Source organism: Notamacropus eugenii, chromosome 3 (assembly GCF_028372415.1).
Source record: "Notamacropus eugenii isolate mMacEug1 chromosome 3, mMacEug1.pri_v2, whole genome shotgun sequence".
Taxonomy (NCBI): domain Eukaryota; kingdom Metazoa; phylum Chordata; class Mammalia; order Diprotodontia; family Macropodidae; genus Notamacropus; species Notamacropus eugenii.
In genome coordinates, this window is record NC_092874.1 from 193,394,247 (window position 1) to 193,417,329 (window position 23,083).

The following is a 23,083-nucleotide window of genomic DNA, read 5'->3' on the forward strand; positions in this document are numbered from 1 at the left end:
CACTGATTTGCTTGCTGAATTGAATTATTGGACAGCTCTAATTATTAGGTACTTCTTCCTTATGGTGAACCAAACTTTGCCTCTGTATAGCTTCTCCCCATAATCTTAGTTCTCATACCTCTGGAGCTAAGCACAATAAGTTTATTTATACCTTCAGAACCCCTTTGAACTTTGAATTATCAGAAACACCAAGACCTTATCTCTATCTTGTAGGCTTGCCAGCTTAGTTGATTCTAATTACATATAGGATTTTTCTTGCTGTATAATTGTCATTAGTGAAGAATTATACTCAATATTTCTTTGTGTCTGGTGGGGGGGAATGAATACTTCAGCCTATTTGTCCTTCTACTCAATTATTTTGGGGGTACTGCTGATGCATCTTTCCTGATGAAAAGCTGTATATCATTATCCCAATTTCCATTTTCTCTGCTCTTCTGTTTCTTCATCAGTCATGGCTGGGTGAAGAAATTAGCATACAGAGCCTTGGGTGAAGGAATAATGTAAACCAAAGCTAAACTCTGACAGCATAAAGTTGAATTCAGGATTATCTCAGAGGGTGGGGGAGAGATGGTAACAGAACCATTAATTCTCATTTATCCACTCCTGCAGTTACTCAGGAGAAGATTCTGACCAGGATAACAATTTACCAATCTTTCTGAAATATAGTCAGCCACCAAGGAGAACATGGTTTGACTGATGGGCTGACCTGAGGTTCAGGAAGGACACCACATTTCTAGTCCCCTAACTATAACCATAGCTATAAGGTAGAAGTGATCCACCTCCTCTAGGAAAGCTCCCTTTGACTCAACATACAAATAAGCAACCCTCAGCTATTATATCCTTATTTACATATTTCCTTCTGTGTCTTTGCATCATCTTCTTTTATGTGTGCTATAGCTCCCCTGTTAGATTGCAAAGAGTCAGGTAATATGACATAGAGAAGTGGACTGACCCAATCAGAAGTCAAGTAACCTGAATATTATTCCTCGTTCTCTGTCTCTCAGTGTGTGACGTTAGGGAAATCACTTCCCCTCTCTAAATCCTCTTCTGTTGAATAAGTGATTTGGACCTCAAGATCTCTGAGGTCTTCCTAGTTCATTTGTGTTACTCAATAGAACCTGGTACAGATAGAATTCCACACATTTAGATGGTGTGTCTAACTCAAAACATTTTGGATCGAAGTAATTTTGGAGACTCTATTCTAGTAATTTTAATATTGTCAATATTAATGAACAATGTACTCCTGACAATCCTCTGCCTGATTCTTTTTCCAAGACTCAGTTACTTGTTTTCTATCTTAAAGGTTCTAGTGAATCCCTGTTGTCTGTAGGATCAATCAATCAACAGTCATTGATGAAAAGCATACTATATACAAGCACTGTTCTAGGCACTGGAGATTCAAAGACAAACAATGAAACCCCTTTTCTAAGGGAGCTCACATTCATTTAGGTAAAATACCAACTTATCCAGCCCTTTCCTACCTTTCCAGTCTTCTTATTCTCCCTATTGTGTTGTAGAACCAACAAAAATGGTCTACCTTACTATTCCTCCTACTCCATCTCCCTGATCCTGTGACTTTTCACTGGCCATCCTCCATGTCTAGAATGTCCTTATTTCATGTCTTTCCTGACTTCCTTCAAATCGCACCCCAAATCCCACCTTTAACCAGAAACCTTTCCCAGTCCCCTCTGAGACTAAGGGCTTCCCTCTGAGATTGTCTTCAGTTTGTCCTGTTTATATCTTGTATGTTCATAACTGTTTGCATGTTGTATCTTCCATTAGAATGTGAGATCCTTCAGACCAGACCTTTCTTTGTATCACCAATGCTTACCACAGTGCCTGGCCCATAGTAAGCACTTAATAAATGCTTCTTCTTCTTCTTGTTTTTCTTGGGCATTTACTTTACTTTTTTTTAGGCTTGTTACATACTTGTTACATATTATTTTCCTTCATGGCACTTGACAATCCTTCTTGATAGTCCTTGTATGCAACATTATATCTCCCATTCCTGTTCTATATGCCTAGAATTCATTCTTTCATCTCTTCTGTTTCTTAGAATGCATAGCTTGCTTCAAAGATGAGGTCAACTGCCACCTCTGACATAAAACCTTTTTTTTACCTGCCCAATAATTACTTTGTATTTGTATATATTGCATGTTTGTTTGTGTACTTGATGTCCCTTTGAATGTAGTATCTTTGTATTATAATCTTTTTGAGGGATCTTATTATGCCTAGTACAGCAGTTAAGAAATGCTCACTGAAAACTTAAGGGCAACACTACTTTGCCTTTGCCTTTTTATTCATAGTAGCTAAATAATAAATGTTTTTTTTTGCTTGATTTTGGGTGGAGTTTGTTCAGAGGAGGCTATGGAAATAATAGTAAAAATGAGACCTATGATTTTAAACAAGTTTAGTGAGGTAGAGGTTATTTAATGTGGAGAAGAGATGACTGAATCTCAAAGTAATGGAGTCAGGACATTCAGTAAATATTTATTCAAGTCTGCAAAGTACTGTACTGAGCCCTAGAAATATAAAGGTGAAGTATGGCACAGGCCCTGCCCTCAAGGATCTATTGATAATTTGCAGTTACGTTCCTTTTATACCCTACTTCTAGGATTCCCTTTTTCCTCTTCCCCTTCCCCACACATGTGTGAAGTACACACATGCATACACACACACACACACAAACACACACACACTTATATATGCACCTTCACTCAGGTACTCTTCTGATACCTTGCCTTGACATGGTGGTATTCTTTTATAAAAAATAATTTTGATAACAATTTCTTTTTAAAAAAAGTTTTTCCCCCAATTACATGTTAGAACAATTTTAACATGTTTTTTAAAGTTTTCAGTTTCGTATTCTTTCCCTCCCTCCTCTCCCTGCTCTTGATAACTGGATTTCAATATATTTGCTTTCCTTTATAATCCTCAGTATTTTATGTTATACACTTAAAACATTATTCTGAGTAGGTATTGATAAGCTTCACCGGGATGTCAAACAGGTTAGTATGGCCTGTTTTAGACTGATGTGGAGTTATCAAGTGACTGAGTATTCCTTCTTAAGTAGTGGGACCCAAAGTCCAGAGTCATCCTGTGAAGCATGAAGATGGCTCTGCCTTCTCAAAAGCTAAACTTGGAACTGAAAGCCCTGATATATCTTACCTGGCTGAAAAGGATTTGAGTATGGACTGAGTCAGTTGGGTAAAGAAAGATATGGCTATGCTTCGGCTTTATCTCTTCAAGAAGATAGTACACAAAGATGTGAGATCATTTTGATCTACATTCATAGGGGGTGCCTTCACACAGATAAACCACAGACACTTAAAGAATTGAAATGGAAAGAGTGCTGGACTTGGAGTTTAAAGAGCTGGTGAGAAACTCAGCCCTGTCATTGATTAGCTATATGACCTTGGACAGCATTTCTGAGCTTTCGTTTCCTCATATGCAAAATAGAGGTGATAATATTTTTAATACCTAGGTTACTGTTGTGTTTTGAGGATCACATTTAATGAAATTAAGTTTGTGAAACTATTTCATCACCATAAAGTGCCATTTAAAATTATTGTTGTTATCAGCATGGGATGGATAACTGGTTTCAAAATTAGAAAGACTTGGGTTCTATGTTTGCTGTATAACCCTTGGCAAGTCAATTAAACACTCACTCCCCTAGGTAACCCTCCAAGACTATAATGTGTAGAGAAATATGCTGACCTACATTGATAAGAGGGATTTTCCTTGTGTAGGAATTCCCTATTCTAGGGAAATCATAGATCCTATCCCTATCTCCATACCCTATTATAGTTATGTGCCCAGTGTTTAATGTGTTATTAACCTTATTCCAGTCTCAGCTTTGCCTCTGATTTGCAAGGAACCTTCAGTGAGCTACCTTTTTCCTTTGTGTATAGATGTACACACAGGGCAAGTAGGTGGTGCAGCAAATAGAGTGCTGAACTTGAAATCAGAAATATCTGAGTTCAAAAATGATCTCAGATGCTTACTAGATAAGTGATCCTGGGCAAGTTACTTAACCCTGTTTGCTTCATTTTTCTCATCTGTAAAATGATCTGGAGAAAGAAATGGCAAACCACTCTAGTATCTTTGCCAAGAAAACTCTGAGGGATCACAAAGAGTTGGACACAACTGCAAACAACTAAATAACAACAATAGATGTATATTTATATGAGATGGTAGGTGGAGTGGAAGAGAAAAACTCACCCAGATCCTGTGAGAGGAAATCAGAAAAAGAAAGCAGAGCATTCCTAAAGCCTCCAGAGAGGATCCCTCCCTCTCTTCTTCCCCAGTGTCACCTGACAGGGAGGTTTCCTGGAGAACATGCTTCAGGCCTGCAACAAAAACAGACCAGTTACCAATACCTTCCTCTCATGAAAGGAGGCTGACACAGAGTAGGCCTGGGAATGAAGAGAGCCAGATGTAGGCTATGTTTGGCACAGGGCTTCATTCCAGGATCTGGGATCTAGGGTAGCCTCTACCATTTGACCACGCTCTCTATGTGCAACTCTTTTGGGCCAAACCCACATGGTTACAGTTGATCCAGAGCCATACTGACAATGATGCTATGGCAGAGGCTGAGAAGAGAGCTTGGCTGTTGCCAAACCCATCTGTGGTCTTGGTTGGGGAGGAATAGCTGGGATCAGGATAGAAGCCATGTTTAGGCTTGTGGGATTCCCTCTAGTTTGTAAATTTAAAGATTAAATCCAGCCTTCTTCCTTAATTCATACAGTCACTTCTGGCCTGGCAGGATACAGTGCTTTATTACTTGTATTATTATTAATTAGTAGTTCTATTCCAGTGCCACATTATGGCATGGGACTAACCCAAGATTCTCAAATGCTAGAGCACAGTCTCACATTGGTCCTACTAAGCTAGAAAATCTTTAAGAAGTCTCAGTCATGGACTTAGGAGGCTGTCATTCAAGACACAGCCTTGCTAAATTCAGAAAACATCAGCAGCAGCAGTTGTATCAGATGGCAAAATATTTTTGGTTATAGCAGCTCGCAACCCATCTATTAAGATGTGGACAGTTTGTGGCCTGCATTGGTGGAGGGAGTGTTACATTGATAAAATTACAGAACCTTGGAAGTATATGGAGGATACTTTACAGTTACAAAGTTATACCTACCAAGCTAGGTGGCGTAGCAGATAGAGTGCTGACTTCTTAGCTCTCTGGGCAAACCACTCAACTTTTGTCTGTCTCAATTATCTCGTCAGTAAAATGGGGATAATAACCCTCCTCTCAGGATTGCTGTAAGGATAAATAAAACGTGATATTTGTAAAGCACTTTACAAACCTTAAAGCCCTAACTGAATAAATGCTAGCTATCGTTATTATTTTGGACCCTTTGTTTTGATGCTCATGACAGTCCTATGTGGTATCTAATATAAACGTTATTCTTCTTTTCAGATGAAGAAGCTGAGATGTAATAGCCTTGCCCAAGGGAAAATAGCAGAAACAAAACTTTAAGCCAGGCTGTTGGACTCTAAAGTTTAGTGTACTTTCCCCAATGCTGTACAAACTGTGGAATTGCAGAACTTAAAGAGACCGGAGAGATCAGCCAGTGTAACCTCTTCATGTTACAGATCAAAGAGGTGAAATGACTTCTCTATTCTCATAAAATTAGGGAGAGAACTGAGACTAGAACCCAGATCTCCTGACTCCCACTTGTGTCCCACTTAATCCCATAACTAAACAGCCTGATCTGAAACTTTTGGAGATGAATTTGGTTGGAGTGCCTATACCAGTGGAGTTATAGATCCTTGAGTATATATTAATGTTTAGAGACATTTATTAATGTTAAAAGCTCCAGTCATAAAAAAAACTATTATCTTGCACATGCTTGCACGTACACACACGTAAAACTGGAGGCAGAAATGCAAAGCTAGCATCTTTGTGATGGAACAGCTCATTGAGAGGAATTTGAATTCTTTCCATGTGGCTTGAAACAAGCCACCCTATTTCCTTTCTAAAAGAGTCCAGCCAGATGTCCAGAATGGCACCCAAATAAAGTCTTTAGCCATGTTTTTCGCTGGCCGACAGAATAATAGGTTACAGTTGTATAGCCCTTTCCAGTTTACAAGTTCTTTTTTCACAACAACCCTGAGAGGGAGGTAGTCTGTATGTTATTATACCCATTTTTAGATGAGGAAACTGAGAGTAAGGGACATGAGTCACTTATTCAAATTCACACACTTAAAGTAGTAGAAGTGAGATGCAACTTTTTTTTTCTTTTTCTGTGAATCCAATGTTTTTCCACTTACACAGCAGTGCCCCTCATACTGAGGTTTTGAAAGGTTAAGTAACTTGCCCAAAGTTATAACATTTATAAAGTAAAGCTTCATGAAATAAAATACAGAAGTATGTTATCCCAGATTGAGGAGGAAGCTAAGAAATCATCTAGTTTGACCATTACCAGAAGATGCTTCTGTCTGTTACATCTCTAAGAGGTCATGCAACTGCAGGTGCCTTTCACCTATCAATTATGAGATGTTGTGTCCCTGAGTGGACTGTAAATTCCTTGAGGACAAGAGGCTGTTTTCATTTTTACTTTGTATCACAGGTATAGTGGCTGGCAAGTGGAGTGGGCCCATATAAGTGTTTGGTGATTTGCTGATTTTAATTTTAATGAATTGACTTAATTTTTTTCTTTTAAGTAGTATTTTATTTTTTCCAATTACATGTAAAGGTATTAATTCTAATTGATTTTAATTTTCAGAAGACAAACTCTTGAGGGTTTGTGAAGAAGCTAGATAGGGGAGCCATGCCAGGGAACACTTGAGTGAAGAGAGAGAAGAAATGAAACAGTTGATTTGGCCCCTGAACTAGAGATGGAAGGGCAATCTCTAAATATTGTATAATAATGAGGTGCCTGAATCACATGCCATTCAGGAACAGGTCAAAGGAAATGGGGATGATGGATTCTAAGAAGAGAAGACAGCAGAAATAATAATTACCTTCAACAGTTTGAAGGGTTATATTATATAGAAGAGGAATTAGGCCTCTTCTGCTTGACTCTAGAGGGGAGAAGTAACAGTAGGTAAAAGTAGCTTAGTTTACAAGGCTATTTATTCCTGATATAAATAATAACTTGTTAACAGTTCCAGCTACCTAAAAGTAGGATATTCTGCTTCAGGAAACAAAGAATTTTTATTATTACTAGAATTCTTCAAGTAAAGGTTGGATATTAAAGGGAGGAGACTTTTTTTTCAGATACAGATAAGACTAGCAGGCTTTTGAGGCTCCATCTAACTCTGAGCTTTTGTGATTCTTTGGCTTGATCTGTTTATTCCAAGTGGTTATAACTAGGAACAATTAGCAGAAGTCACAGGGAAGAAACTTTTGGCACCACATAAAGCAAAAATTCAGAAAAGTTAGAGCCATCCAAAAGTAGAGTGGGATCTCTTGCTAGATAATACATTTCCTATCACCAGAGGTGTTCAGAAAGAAATTGGATGACTCTTCTTAGGAATATAACAAACAGGATTCATGCTTCCAGTAAAGGTTAAGCCAAATGTGCTCTAAGCTTCTTTTCAATTCTGGGGTTGTGTGCTTCCATGTTTTACTTAGGAAGGAAGTCCAATAGTTCTTTTGTGAGTCAGTGCTTCAAATACTTCAAAAGGTAGATCACATCTCCCAGAATATTCTTTTCACCAGGTTAAATATTCCCATATCCTTCGCCTTTGCATCATATGGAGTGGTTTCAAGTCCCCTCAGTCTCTTGAAGGGAGCAAAGGTGGCAGCTTATCTACATTGTTTATAAAATGTGGCACCTAAAACTGAACCCAATACTTCATGCTTGACCTGATGGAGAAGCTACCATTCCCTTGTATGAACAAGGCAACATTCACAGCACTGATAGTGACTATGAATATGTCAACATAGTTCTGAGCCACAACGTGTAACAGACCCTCCATATAGAAGGCAGAGGAAAAACATTTATTCAGACACCAGAAAGCAAAACTGCAACACCAGAAAACCAAATCCATCACAGTAACCAAGAAGTCAATACACATTAGCACTGTAGGGGACAATGCCATTCCCAAGCCTCCTCCCTTCCTCTTCTCCTCCCCCACCAAGGCCTTCCCACAAAAAAGACAACACTAGCTGTGCCTGCCTGTGACCTCTCTCCCCTCTCCCCAACTGCTCTTACCAATTTCCTCCGAGCTCTGCTCCACCCTTCCTGTTCCACCTATTCAGTAAACTCCTTCCACCACAGGCTCCATGTGAGCCGGGCAGGTCACATGGACCTGTTAATAGATGGGAAAGATCTTCCCATATAAATTAACATTACATTGGGCCCCAAGATCTTTCATATTCATTACATAGGTCAGTGGGGCAACTGGTATCAACAGAATTTTAACAGGAATAACAGAAAATAAACATATAAAACAGGATCTCACATGGGACTTGAGTACAAGTGTGCCGTCACCCCCCTCCCCCAAACAAATGCAGCTCAAAATCTCTTAGAGTAAGGGGCAGAGGTCTCATTTGAGGGTTTGGTTCCTCAGCTACATCTGCAGCTTGGTTGATACCAGGTCCAGGGGAGACATAGCACATCAGACAGGAAGTTACATCTGGCTTAAGCAATCAGACATCTACAGGTAGAGGGTATTAAGCCTGCAGAAAAGAAATCTGACAAATAAGGGGAACAGATAGAAAGCCAAAGAGAAACAAGGAGACAATAACCAGAAGTAGGGTAGATACAGGGTCACCCATGTTTCTGGAGTCCCTGAACGCACTATCATAGCCTCATTCACTGTTGTTTACTGTTCTCTAATTTGCAGTTTGGGGTCATCATTTTGGCTACAGGTATACTTTCTTTAAAATGAAATGAAGCCAGGCCCATTTCCTCATATTGACAAAGAAAAGTGGATGAGGCTTGGGATCAAGAGGTCACTCTAGCCACCCCAAACCCATATTCTCCTTCTTGTAAAAACCTCTAGTTTCACATACTTCATATTCTATATGTCTGAAGATAGACAGTGAGGGGTTAGGAGAGAAAAGATGAAGGAGATGAGGAAGCTACTGACCCAATAATGTCTTTAGATATCAAAGGATTCTGCTTGTGTTTGAGCATGTCATTGTCCTCTTATAACTGGGAACTGGGTATAAACTACGCAAATCCAACCTCTCCCATTAAGCAGGCATTAGGGTTTCTGGGGTCTCGGGATCTCAACACTAACCTCTTTCACAGAGCTATTAGTTAACATAGCTTTGACATGTGCCATACCTTCTCTTTCTCATTGCCTCAGGGGCAGAGGTGGGTAATGTTTCCAAGAACATGAAATTCTTCTAAGAGCAACACAGTACAAGTTCAGTGACTTTAATTTCTTCCCCATTTCAGACCACAGACCACATGGTGTCTTTCCTGTCACTTGACCAGAAAGGGATATTTTGGTCATTCTGTCTGTATCTCTACTTACAAGTAGCACCATTTCTGAGAAAGTTTGAGAGACAGAAAGAGAGGGTGTGGTGTGGTGTAGAGGTACAGGTGGAGGTAAAGAAGACCCTCTGTGATTTAGAAGCTAGAGCAGTGAACATGAGTTTGTATCCTGATTGCCACTTGCCCTGCTTTTATTGCCTTTGCTGCACATTATTTACCTTACCTACAATATGAGGAAATGGGCCTAAGCCCTAAATCACGTCCAAATTCCCTTTTTGCTCTACACTTCATGATCTTACGATTCTTCCCGAATCTGCTTTCTTAGAAAGCTCCAAGAAAAGACATTACAGAAGACTCATGACTAGTCACACTAGTGGCAGCTGTATCGCACACAACATGTGAAGAGGGAGACCTTTTAATATGATGTTTTATAAAGAAACCATGTAAAACCTAGCTTCAAGTCTCACCTCTGACACATACTGGCAGGGTAACCCTGGCCAAGTCATTTAAGTATTCTGAGCAACTTTCTAAGATTACTAAGTTGTAGAGAAGGTCACAGGTTCTATTTCTGTCCCTAAGAGCACCTATATTTTAATACTAAAAAATTCATTCCCTGTGAATAAGCCAAGTGCCATGTATTACAGCTGTATTTCATGTTTCAGTTGAGCCCCTGATTTATTGGAAGACCTTTCAATAATAATCCCAGTGCTTCATACCCTCTCCCTGAGTTTCCCTCAGACCATCCAACATTGTCAATTTGGTGCTAGAAAGGACTTTAGATGCCATCAAGACCACTCCCCTCCCCTCCACTTTTACAAATGAAGAAACTGAATAACAGAGAGTTTGTTTTTTAAATTACTGTTATTTTCCTAGAGACATATAGACCACATTTGTCAGAAGAGGAACGTGAAACTTGGTCTTCCTCATTCTGAGGCTACTTCTCTGTCCTGCCCCTTTGAGGGCCATTAGTTTCTGATACAAGATGTTAACATACATTTTATTTAACCTGACCAAAAGAAAATGAAGAAGCTCTTACCTATGTCCTTGAACAATCAGGAAAACTCACTTCCCCTCTTCCAGAAGGCATCTAGCAATCTTTATTTCTTGAGGCCACAATTCCCTCATTCATAAAATAGGAATGCTAACAGGACCTTACCTCACTAGGTTGTTGTGAAGATCACATGAGATTATAGGTGGCCAATATTCACAAACCTTAAAGCACAGTATAAACGTGAATTATCATAGTAGGTCACAACTTCTCTACAGATCTATATTTGGAATAAATACCAAACAAAGAAGAAGTCTATTTTTATCTCTGGTGCTACAGATTCCTGTTGTGAAAATTCTTCTTGCCCTTTTAGTTAATTTGACTTCTTCTCTACAGCTGTACGAGGGTGGACATTTCCATCTTAACTCCCATCTTCCCTTGTCAAATCTCTAAATTACCCTTCCTCTTTTTATTTCTGTTTCTTTCTCTGTCTACTTCTGCTGTTGCTCCATAGGTGCATGGATTTGCCTAGAGAGACTGTATGACATAAAGGTTCCTCTCTTTGGGTCCATGGGCTACCCCAAATATCTCTGTCTCTTCTTTCTACATCTTTTCTAGAACTTCAGGCACACTCTTCTTCAGTGGGATCTTTCCTCTCTAATTTCATCTCTTCTCTGAGTCTGTGTGATCCTCTTTGTCTCCTCCTAAAGGCCAGTTTCAAAGGTCAGCTCTGGTGTGTGAATTCCATCCTGACATTGGTGCTACAACTTCAAAGCTAGGAACTTGACAATGAGAACTCACACCATATCCAGGGAATCTTTAGGAGAAGAAAAGGAGCTCCCCATCTTTTTTTTTCATGGCATAGAGAAAAGAATGCCAAATTTGGAGTCAGATGGCCTGGGTTTGAATTCTGTCTTTAAATAGCTGAATAACTTTAGGCAAGTGATACAACTTTTCTGGGTCTTAGGTTTTGCACCTATAAAATTAAGGGTTTGGACCAGCTGTCCTCTAAAGTTACTTCTAGCTCTGTATAAGCCTAAGATCTTTATTTCCCCTTACTCTTTTCCCCACCTTTTTTGACCAGCATCACTATCGCCCTCTCTAGAGTCATAAAGAGGAGCTTACTGACCTTCAAAGGTTCTTTCCAGTTTAAGAAATCTTTGATTGCAAGCTTGTCCGTTGCAGCCCAGTGAGAGGGTTATAATGATTCCTTTTTACTTGACTCTTTTAAGGTTCACAAAGCACTTTTCTCCCAGTAACTCAATTTCCATTGAATTAGGGAGGTATTATACCCATTTTGTAAATAAGAAAACTGAGGCTCAGATAGCTTAAGCAACTGGCTTAGGATCAGTGTCAGAACTAGGACTTGACCTTGGCTCTTTTTTGACTCCAAGATCACCATTTTTGTCACTATACCAGGCTGCCTTTACCCTCTCAACACCTCTGCATCTTTGGTTTAACTTTAACATGAAACAAGTTGATCATGTTTCTCAAGCCAAACAACATGTTGTAGGGGGAAGAGTTGTCCTGGCAGTCAGCACAACTAGGATTGAACTTTGACCTTGACATAGATTAGCTATAGAACTCTGGACTGACCATGTCACTTCCCTTCACCTTGGTTTCTTGATGTTTAAAATGAAGATAATAATACTTATATTACCTAATTCACAGGGTTGTTTGTGGGTAAAGGGCTCTATGAATGTGATTATTTTTATTATTAGTTATGTTGTTGTTGTCCTGTCGTGGGCTTGCTATATAACCTTGGCTTAGTCACTTGCCCCTCTGGCTTAATCTTTTTGTAAACTTACTAAGAGAGAAACAGTAATACTTGCCACCACAGCAGAGGTGTTATATGATTGAGAGAGAGAGATGACTTTTTAAAAGTACTTCATGCTCTTGGGAAAAGATGGTGCTATGGAAACACATAGCGTTATTCATGAAAGTTCACATTCAGTTTGTTGTTTGTTGCACTCCCAAGTCTCTTCCTCCCTTTATTCTTTGGTAAGTCTTTCCCTCCATGTTGGTTTTGGATTCATCTTGTCCCAATGGATTAACCTACGTGTTTCTAGTTAGGATTTCACTGCATTATTTCCATGCTTCTAACCCCCTATGGCTGCCCCAGTCTGATTGGTCTGTCCTCACAGATGTTTGCAACACCTTCCCATTGAGCATCATCTGTACATTTTAATTAATCTGCTGTTTTCTTCCCTCCCCTGCTTCCGGATCATTAATAAGGAGATTAACCAAAACCAGACCAATTCCCAGCAGTCACACCATTGGGAAATCTCTCCCAACACATACAGTCTTGTCTTTTGTCCAGGGCATCACATTTATTAAGTCCCATTAACTAGTTTTCAGCTTTCAGAATCTGTGCTCAAAGAAAAACCAATTTGAATTAATTTAGCAATTAACATCAGGAGGAAAAAACTTAGTTGGCTCTGTACAAAAGCCTAGATATACTTCTGACACATTCCTTTTCTGTGATCTGTTTATATGTATGTCTATAGATGCATACATGTGTTTATATAATATCTATTAGCTTTCTACACCTTCTGATTTTAAAGCCTTGATATAGAGCTATTCAAACAAATATTGGCACATAGTAAAAGCCTACTAAATATTTATTGATTAATTGACTTTTGGATAACTGAAGGTTCTCAATTTGTTTTAGATGAGCCTTCCACTCCCTGTACTTTTTGGCAGTTTGTTTTTTAAACTCATGCAGAGCTTTTACATTTATCCCTATCAAATTTCATTAGTTTTGGCCCATCATTCCAGCTTGTCAAGATCTTTTTGGATCTGGACTGTATCATCCAGCATGTTTAGCCATCCCCCCCAACTTGGTGTCATTTATGGATTTGACAAGTGTGCTTTTTATTAATTCATTCAAGGCTTTATGAAATTTGTCAAATGGCACAACACCAAGAACAGATCCTTAGGGCCCTCTATTAGAGACTTTCCTCCCCCTCCAAGGCTATTTCAACCCAGTAATGTACTCTAATCTTTGGGTAAGCCATTTTGGTACTTACCTAAGAATATTCTCATCCCATCTATATCTCTCTAGCTTGTTCATAATATACACTGAGAGACTTGCTTATCTCAGTCCAGAAGAGTATTCTGCAATATCTATAGCATTCCCCTGATCTGTTAATCTCATCATTTTGTCAAAAAAATAAGTTAATTTACTATATCCTGGTCTCAATAAGGTCATGCTAGCTGTAATTTCCTTTTTCCCTTTCTAAATGCTTACTAACCATCCCTTTAATAATGTTAGGTTTAAGGATTTCTAAAGACCCTTCTAGCTTCAACATTCTGTGAGTCCTTTTGATTCCCAGCATTGTTCTGAGGACACATCTATGCTTTACAATTTTTTCCAAAAGATTTGACCCTCCCAGATAACTAGGTGGTGTCTGCAGTGTCCAATGAACACTCATTTTGGAGTCAGAGCACTTATCATCATATCCTGACTCTGGTCATACCACTTTCAGCAGCTCTGTGTTCAACCACTTTGGACTTTCATTTCCTAGTTTCTAAAATGAAAGGAATGGACTTCTTGAGAAGAGATGCCAAGTGTTACCCAGACTTAGTACTTTCCTCAGTACCAAAGGTGGTTCTTTGCGTACAATAGACGATGTTTGTTAAGTTTATTAATATATTCATGATATATGTATATTCAAAATTCTGTTAATATTAAGAGATGAAAATGGCAAGTGTATCCTTCAAGGAACTTACAACCTAATTGGAAGAGAATGAGGCATGTATGCAAATGAATATAATTCAATTAGAAAATGTTCCAGTGAATAGGAAAGGTCAGAGAGATCTGAGAGACTTAAAGAGGAAAAGGTTATTTCTTTTTGGAATGCTTTATGGAGGTGATGTCACTGAGGCTGGATCTTGAAGGAGGAGAATTTCACGAAGTGGAAATTGGCTGGGGGGAAGGTTCTGTTCTAAATGATGAAGGACTGTTATTTGGAAAAAGGATTAGACTTCTGCTTGGCTCTAGAGGATTGAACTAGGAGTAGTGGGTGGAAGCTGCAGAGAAGCAAATTTTGACTCAGTATGAGGATGAACATAACATAACATAACAGTGCCATACAAAAGTGGAATGGGGGAGGTACCTTCCAAAAGGGAAGTAGTTTCCCTTTGATGAAGATTTTTACTTATAAGGATTGGTGTCCAGAGATAGTTTGGCTCTGATCAGTTCCTCTCAGTTCTGAGCCTTGGTAATTCAATTTGGTGATTTCTGAGGTCCATCGGAGCTCTGATATTCTGTGCCTGATTCTAACCTCTGTGAGGGTAGAGATGAAAATATAGTATATGGTGGGACTTCCCTTGTGGAGCAATGACTGAGGGTAGGATTCGCTTCATTTTGTGTTGTTTAATGAGAGCGAGGGTTTAGTGCAAAAATACTAGCAGTGACTTGAAACCCTTGAAATTGTCTAGTGATCTGGCATCCTGGGAGCTTACCCCACCTGCTGCGTGATTATAATTCTGTCCTTGAACTAAGTACTAGTGTAGCCTCTGGAAATAAACTCTTTGTGAAATTTGACAACATTGAAGACAAGTTAGAGGAGAATTCTTTTGATGCTATCTTGAACCTCCCTTCCTCCTTCCCCCCTTCAGGTCCTACAATTGGCTGAGATGAATTCTATTTCATGAAATCGAATTTAGAAAGAGATCTAGATGTATAGTTTGGATCCAAAAGATATAGTAGGAGAAGAGGCCATTAGAGGTGAATTTTAACCCAAAAGATGTGTCCCATCTTTCTTATAATAATAACTCACATTTTTATGACGCTAGGGTTTCCAGAGGACTTTGTTCACAACAAAAATGTGAAGTAGATATTGTGGCCCATTGTACAGATCTGAAAACTGAAAATTAGGGGTAAATGAGTTCCCCAAATCAGCCTGCTAGGAAGTAGAAAAGCTAGAACCCAAGCTCACATATTAGGGTTCCAATATAATATAGACCCAGTCTATTGTATGTTCCAACTTTATGCCACATTATACCCCTTTTTCTTTCTCCTATTTGCACTACACTTTCAGGAAACTTATATGTGTAGACTGAGCCAAGGAGGCATCAAAAATTGCTCTTTGGGGGGTATTTCAAGAGGTGATTAAACCTTGTTGGAGTGTTGCTTCTGGGGCTGCAAAAATACCATGTTCAGGAAAACTTTCTAATGTGGAAAGAGCATTGGTCAAAGTCTTAGAAAACCCAGAGCAGGGAAAGTAGACACTAGGGAGAATGTTGTAAAGGGATTTTATTGGGGTCTTTAATGCATCTTTATCCAGTAATAGCCAAAAAAACTTGGGCAATATTTTTTTTCCTCGATATGAGGAAAAGACTAGATTCATTAACCTTTACAAATCAGCCTACGTAAAGGCCCACAATACCAGACAAGTGACCAGAGCAGTGGTACAGAATCCCTTCAGGTTCCTTCCTGCCCTGTATTTCCCTCCCTAAGTGGTCCAAGTCAAGCTTATCCTACAGATCTTTGGGGAACTGCCTCATTCTCCTCTGGGCTAATCCCACACTTGAAGAAACATTTTGGAAATGTGAAAAATATTGAAGAATTCAGAAATTGTATACAAAACTCCCAAGGAACCTTTTAAAACCTACCTCAAAAGCTTTCCACACCCCACACCCAGCCCAGGTGAATTAGTCAGCATGGAAGTATTAACTAAGTGCCTACTATGTGCCAGCCGTGTGTGTGTGTGTGTGTGTGTGTGTGTGCACGCACGTGCATGTGCGTGCACACTCATGCACACACATAAGGACCTGGCTTCTCTCATTCCTGCCCTACACAGACTTGCACAAGGGTTCAGATACGAGCCTCATGATTGGATTACTGATCTGAGTCTCTTCTCAGCACTGACATTTACACTGCCTGGAGCTCAGGCAGGGACCATTTTCATTTTTCCTTTTGAAAGACAATCTTGTTTAAAAGAATATTACAGTGAGGTCCCTCTCTTCAAGGCCCCATCCCTGTTATTTACTAACCAGATGACTTGAGGCAGGTCTTTTTAACTTTTCTGAGCTTGTTTCCTTATCAATAAAATGAGAAAATTAGACTAGATGATATCTAAAGTTGCTTCTACTGTAACATTTCTGTCATTTCCATCACTACTCTTAGCAGAACCAGGCAAGCTTTAACAAAGTATTTTATCTTGAATTTGGCTCTGCCACAAATTTGTTAGGTGACTTTGGACAAATCTCTTCAACTCAGCCAGGGACATGATAAAGCACTCGGTCTATAGTCAGGAATTCTGAATTCAAATCTAACCTCAGACATTTATTAGTTGTGTTATACTGGGAAGGTTATTTAACCTCTGGCTCAGTTTCCTTGTCTATAAAATGGGGATAATAATAACTTCTTTCTCACGGGGTTATTTTGAGGATCAAATGAGGAAACATTTGTTAGGTGCTTGGCATGGTGCCTATTGCATGGCGTTGTCATTGTTCAGTTGTTTTAGTGGTCTCCAACTCTTTGTGACCCCATTTGGGGTTTTCTTGGCAAAGATACTAGAGGGGTTTGTCATTTTCTTCTCTAGCTCATTTTACAGATGAGTAACCTGAGGCAAGGAGGGTTGAGTGACTTGCCCAATATCAACCAGCTAGTAAGTATTTGAGGGCAAATTTGAGCTCAGGTCTTCCTGTCTTCAGGCCCAGTGCTCTACCCGCTGTGCCATCTCCCTGCTCTCTGTCACATGGTAGGTGCCGAATAAATCCTTGTTTGCTTCCTCTTCCCTGTCTTTTAACTTTTTGGGCATCCCCACCTACAAAAGAAATAGACTGACGGTTTAAAGCCCCTTCTAGCTTAGTTTTGCATAGTATTTCAAGGTTCTCTAATTGGCAACATCCTTAAGTTTTCTTATTTGAGGAAAGAAAAACTCCAGAATGTCAGCATGGATTCTTTGGGCGTCTTGCTGTCTTAACTCAATCTTTACAGGAGTTCACAACCATTTATTAGTCTGAAAAGTGGTACCCAGACAACTACCAAATTACCACATTATGATTGTTTTTTCCTACTTAATGTCAGGAGCAACATGGGCCTAAAGAAATGGAAGGTGCACATGTATATGAGCTCTCTCTCTCTTTCCATATATATATATATATATATATATATATATATCTGTATATATATATATATATATATGTATGCATGTATGTATGTATGTATGTATGTATGTATGTATGTGGGTATATCTACATCTCTGTCCTCTCTTTTCCTCCCTCATTCTCTGCCTTTTTTCTCCTTCTCTCTCTACCCTCTCCCTCTCACCCCCTTTCTCTGTGACATATTTTAGTCCTATATTCCTGGCCAAATTTCTTCCAGCTACTGAATACACATGGTGATGACCTAATGGTGTGATACAATGGATAGAACTCTACCTGAAGAAGCAGGGAACGGGTATAATGATTTGTAGATTGTTGTTATTTACGGGGAAGGATATATGTTCTTGTAGAAATCTCTTTAAGAATAGGCAAGCCTTCCTTTTTTTATCCTCCTTCACTGTCAGAATTTTCCTAGCTCCAAATTACTATCAACACTGCAACTTCAAGCCTTTTTTTTCTACCTGTTGATATTAAACATGGCTTCCTCACCCCTTCCAACTCAAAGGACTTCCTTTATACCTTCTGATCAAAAGAAGATATTTGATTGCTTAAAAAACATCTTCAACTAGTTCTATCCTGCCTGCCATTTCTCATCTGCTATATTCATTTATTCCTTCAGCAGATTATTATTAAACACTTATTACGATCAATATGTGGACACAGCAGAGGACACAGAAGTATACAGAACTCAGTTCCTTTGCCCTCAGGGAGCTCCCCGTAAGTTACACAATGCTTTACAAAGCTATTTTGTCACAGCAGCTCTCTGAGGTCAGTAATATAATCATCATCCCCATTTCACAAGAGAGGAAACAGATGCAGAGAGGTTCAAAGACCTGATCACCTTCATATATGTAGTGACTCCAGAGCCAGGATTCAAACCCATGTCTATGGCCAATATCCCTCTCTGGCTCCCTCTCCCTCTCTCCTTCTCTTTCTCCCCCTCTCTTCCTGTCTCTCTCCCTCTTTCTCCCTCCCCCCTCCCTGTCTCTCTTTCCCTGTCTCTCTCCTTCTCTCTTTACATCTCACTGATCGTAGACAAAATACCTGTGGAACAAAGCAAAATGTGGTAAGTGTATAAAAGCAGTATAAAAACCAAGTTTCATGGTTCGTACAAGAGAGCTCGCCATCATCTGAGGGAATCATGGAAGGTTTCATAAAGATGATGTTTAATCTAGGTCTAGAAGAGCAAGTACAATTTCAAAAAGAGTGGGAGTAGGTTGACAAGAAAAACAAAGAGCTATACTGTTTGTTCCATTGGAGCAGGGTTTGCTATGATTCCTACTGCTGTCATCTTTATATAGATTTTGGGTCTTTTTCTCTGGTTGACCCACACCATGGAAAACATCTTCCCTTCTACCCACCATACCGCTTCCCTCCTTCCTTTAATTGTAGCTCAAAGTTACCTCCTCTCTGAAGCTTTCCCTGATTCAGTGTTTCCATTTCCCAACTCAATAATACCATATGGAGTGGGTCCCCACTAACAACTCCGTATTACAGTCACCTTTCTTTTATAATTACTCTGTTTATGTGAGAGGCATCTGTTGTTTGTGTTGTCTCTCCTGTTTTAGCCTATAAGAGATTGAACCATGTGTATTCTTAATTCCATACCCAACGCATTTAGCAGCCTTGAAATTTGGCAGATTCTCTGTACATTTGCGCTCATAGACTCTCTGTCTGGGATAACTTATTTAGTTATAATCCTGTCTGAAAGCAGGATGGATAAAATGACCTCTCTAGGTCATCCCTAATTCAGTCAGGCTAGAATTCTCAGACCTTGTCTCTAAATGTCCCTTGCTTTGCCTGTTGGATTTCCTACATATTTTTCAAAGTCCAACTCATGGCTACCTCTTCTAGAAGGCTTTCCCTAATTTCCCCCTCCTCATAACATTTTCTCCCCCAGACTCATATAATACTTTCCCCCTTCTCCAATGTAATGTTATGTATAATAGTTAAATTTGTATTATATCTTCTTTTTTTGCATACTATACCATAAATGCTATGAGGGAAAGGATTGTCATCTTTAAATTTTGTGTTATCCCCAGGACCTAACACCATGCTGTGCATATAGTAGGCATTTAATAAATGTCCGTTCAATGAATGAATGAATGAATGAACCTGTCAGTTGAACCTAACCAACAGAATGATAAGGGTTAGCAAGAGTTAAATTGGAGAATACAGAACTGTGCTTATCAAGACTGTCACAAATGGCAGAGTGAACCTAGGTTCAGTATAGTGACAGTGACAAAGATCTTGGGGATGGTTTTCATTTTTTTACTTCTTGTTTGTATCTCCAGGTTGGTCATGTCTCTCACCATTACAGAGTGATATAAGAAGGGACAAGGAGAGTAGCATCTCATTTCCATTCTATTACAGAAAACTAAATGGGGGATGTAGACTTGGAGTAAGGGGCATTATCTTTTTGTCAAAGGGAATTGGGTCAGAAAAGCAGTGTTCTGGTGCAAACTTTGTCCCTGAATTGTTTGCCTTGAAAAGATTACCTCTTCATTCTTTAATTTTCAATATGATTTTGTTTAAATAATTGAAATTTGGTTTTCCTTTCTCTCTCCCTCCTTGCTCCCAAAAGTAGATAATAACAAATCTATCCATCCTAAACCTCACAAGTTTCTTAAAGGTCATAGGATTTAAACTTTATAAGATCTTACAGATAACCTAGTCCTACCTTCTAATACTCAGATGAAAGGAGAAGGGAACAAACATTTATTAAGCACTTACTATTTACCACTACACTGTGCTAATGCACACTTTATACATATTATCTTATTTGATAAAGGGCAAGACTGATGGAGTGACTTGTGCCAAGTCACACAGGTGGTAAGTGAAAATCAGGATTGGAACCCAGGTCTTCTAAGTCCAGATGCAGAAGGAGGGAAGACACTCAGAAAAAGAAAAAGGGTTAATGTTTCAAATTGTTATTATCGAGATGAATTTTAGAAAATTTCCACAGAAATTGGGGCAGGGGGTGAATGAGATGACTTTTGCAGGGCATAGCCAGCCTTAAGAACCACAGCAGTTAAAATGCTTGCATGGTACAACTGTACCTTTGGACCCACCACCCTCATTCTCCATAGATCCCATTAACCCTTGTGTTTTCCTTTTACAGATCTTACAGGTGAACAAGGTGATGTCCATCTTGTTTTATGTGATATTTCTCGCTTATCTCCGTGGCATCCAAGCTAACAACATGGAGCAGAAGAGTGTGCCAGAAGATTCGCTAAATTCCCTCATCATCAAATTGATCCAGGCAGACATTTTGAAAAACAAGCTCTCTAAGCAGATAGTAGATGTTAAGGAAAACTACCAGAGCACCCTGCCAAAAGCTCCCCAGGGCCCAGAGGGTGGAGAGCCCTTGAAATCAGACTTCCAGCCAATGGTTGCAATGGATACAGAATTGTTGCGCCAACAGAGACGCTACAACTCTCCCCGGGTCCTGTTGAGTGATAGCACCCCTTTGGAGCCTCCACCCTTGTACCTTATGGAGGATTTTGTGGGTAACCCAGTAGTGGTGAACAGAACTTCCCGACGAAAACGGTATGCTGAGCACAAGAGTCATCGTGGGGAGTATTCTGTGTGTGACAGTGAGAGTTTGTGGGTGACAGACAAGTCATCTGCCATTGACATTCGGGGACACCAGGTAACTGTGCTGGGGGAGATCAAAACCGGCAACTCTCCTGTCAAACAGTATTTTTATGAAACCAGATGTAAAGAAGCCAGACCTGTCAAAAATGGCTGCAGGGGAATTGATGACAAACACTGGAACTCTCAGTGCAAAACTTCGCAGACCTATGTCCGTGCACTGACCTCAGAGAACAACAAACTTGTGGGCTGGAGATGGATAAGGATAGACACATCCTGTGTTTGTGCCTTGTCAAGGAAAATCGGAAGAACATAAGTTGTCATCTCTCCCCATATAAATTATTACATTAAATTATATGATATGCATGTAGCATATAAATGTTTATATTGTTTTTATATAAGTTGACCTTTATTTATTAAACTTCAGCGACTCTACAATATATAATCTTTCTCCCCAATAAAATCAGTGTGCTTGTCTCCCTTCAGGCCTCTGCCATCTGTTAGACTGTGTTTTGTGCTCTTGCTCTCTCAGTAGGCTCTCTGTAAAATCTGTGTACACCAGTATTTTGCATTCAGTATTGTCAATGCCATGACTGTCATTTTAGTAAACATGTTAAAATCAAATGATTTCAGAGTTGTGTATAGACACATTTATACCCCTTATATACGTTTTCATGTTTAATTAAAAGAATTGTGTATCTTCTCCACCGAAAGTCATGATGCCCTTTAGCCTCCAAAGAAAAACTTCCATTCCAATTCTCAAGTTCACTGTCAAGGTCATATTTTCATATGTGTGCTGTGTCTCCTTTGCCAGGTAGAATTACCACTTTCTTCTGTGTTATGGCCCTGGGACCACAACAGCCAGCCTGGCAATTTTAGTGTTAGGAGTTTCTTCCAAGCACAGTTGTTGTTTGGGGTTTTGTGTTGTGTGGATTTGATTTGTGATTGCTGTTCATGCCTCTGTTTCCTTTTAGAGTCTTAGGGGGAAAAAATTAAGCTGTTTTTAACAGACCTTTTATTTTCGTGACTACCAGGAAGCAAGGCAAAGTGGCTTTTGCATATAATATATAAAAGATAATTTAATCATGAAATATTATTTATTTGTGATCAGACTTCCTACTGTTGTTCTCTTTCCAGTCCAACATTGTAATCGTTTAGTAAGCATCTGATTTCTCATAGGCCCTGGGGATCCAAAGACAAAAAATGGGACAACCCCTGACCTTTAGGAGCTTTACTTTGTATGTAAATATAAAATATATACATCCCCATCTTTCTCAATAATCTGTAGTCTTTGGCCACATCCGTGTGTCGTTAATTTCTCCTTTGGGAATTGGAAAAGTAGGAACTCAGAGTGTGTTTGTTCAGAAGTTAGGCTAAAGTATAGCATGGAGCTGAGTCTACCCCTTTTAGGAAGCAATGAGGCGAGAGTGGTACTGATCATCATTGAACAAATTTTGGTGAAAGAAAATATACATGGAGCTAATGAAAGATCCTAGTGTTTTACTTCCACATGGTGAAATCATGCTTTTTTTCTGTTTGAAAATGTGACTAGAATTTGTGTTTCATGGGAGTTATCAAGTCTACCTGTACATGAAGAACTATAGAGGGTATAAAATCTCTACATATCAATCAGGAAGCAGGCTTGCTACTTCCTGTATCTTTCCTATGTTGTTGCCTGAATTTTTTCATTGTAATTTGAGGTTGTTCCACCTAAAGTTTTCCCTGTGATGTGAAGGTGATCCCGGGTTCACAGAAACTGTGCCACAAGCTCTGGAAGTTCTTACTGAGAAGGAAAGGCTTCAAATATATGTTTAGTAGGATTACTTTCTAAGAACCAGGTTAGATAACTTCATTAAGGCTCATCACCAAAAGACTGACTACCAAGTGCTAATTTGGTTGGAGGCTGGGGCTACAGCAAACCATGAAGATAGTCTGATAAGACGTGGAACAGTTGTGATTTGTACCACACCAACAGAATGAG

General features: G+C 39.3%; 1 protein-coding gene across 6 annotated transcripts in view; it reads left to right on the plus strand.

The window, feature by feature from the left end:
• Window positions 1-21,726, plus strand: part of NTF3 (neurotrophin 3) — a 142,823-nt gene extending 121,097 nt beyond the window's left edge. For 5 of the 6 annotated variants that reach the window (XM_072653700.1, XM_072653701.1, XM_072653704.1 and 2 more), the window contains exon 2: window positions 20,630-21,726. In XM_072653700.1, coding sequence (XP_072509801.1) covers window positions 20,630-21,418 — 789 coding nt within the window. In that variant the 3' untranslated portion in view covers window positions 21,419-21,726. Of the gene's footprint in view, window positions 1-3,931; window positions 5,614-20,629 lie in introns of those variants that run through there. The other variant, XM_072653699.1, reaches the window with a different exon arrangement.
• Window positions 21,727-23,083: the final 1,357 nt, after the last annotated feature.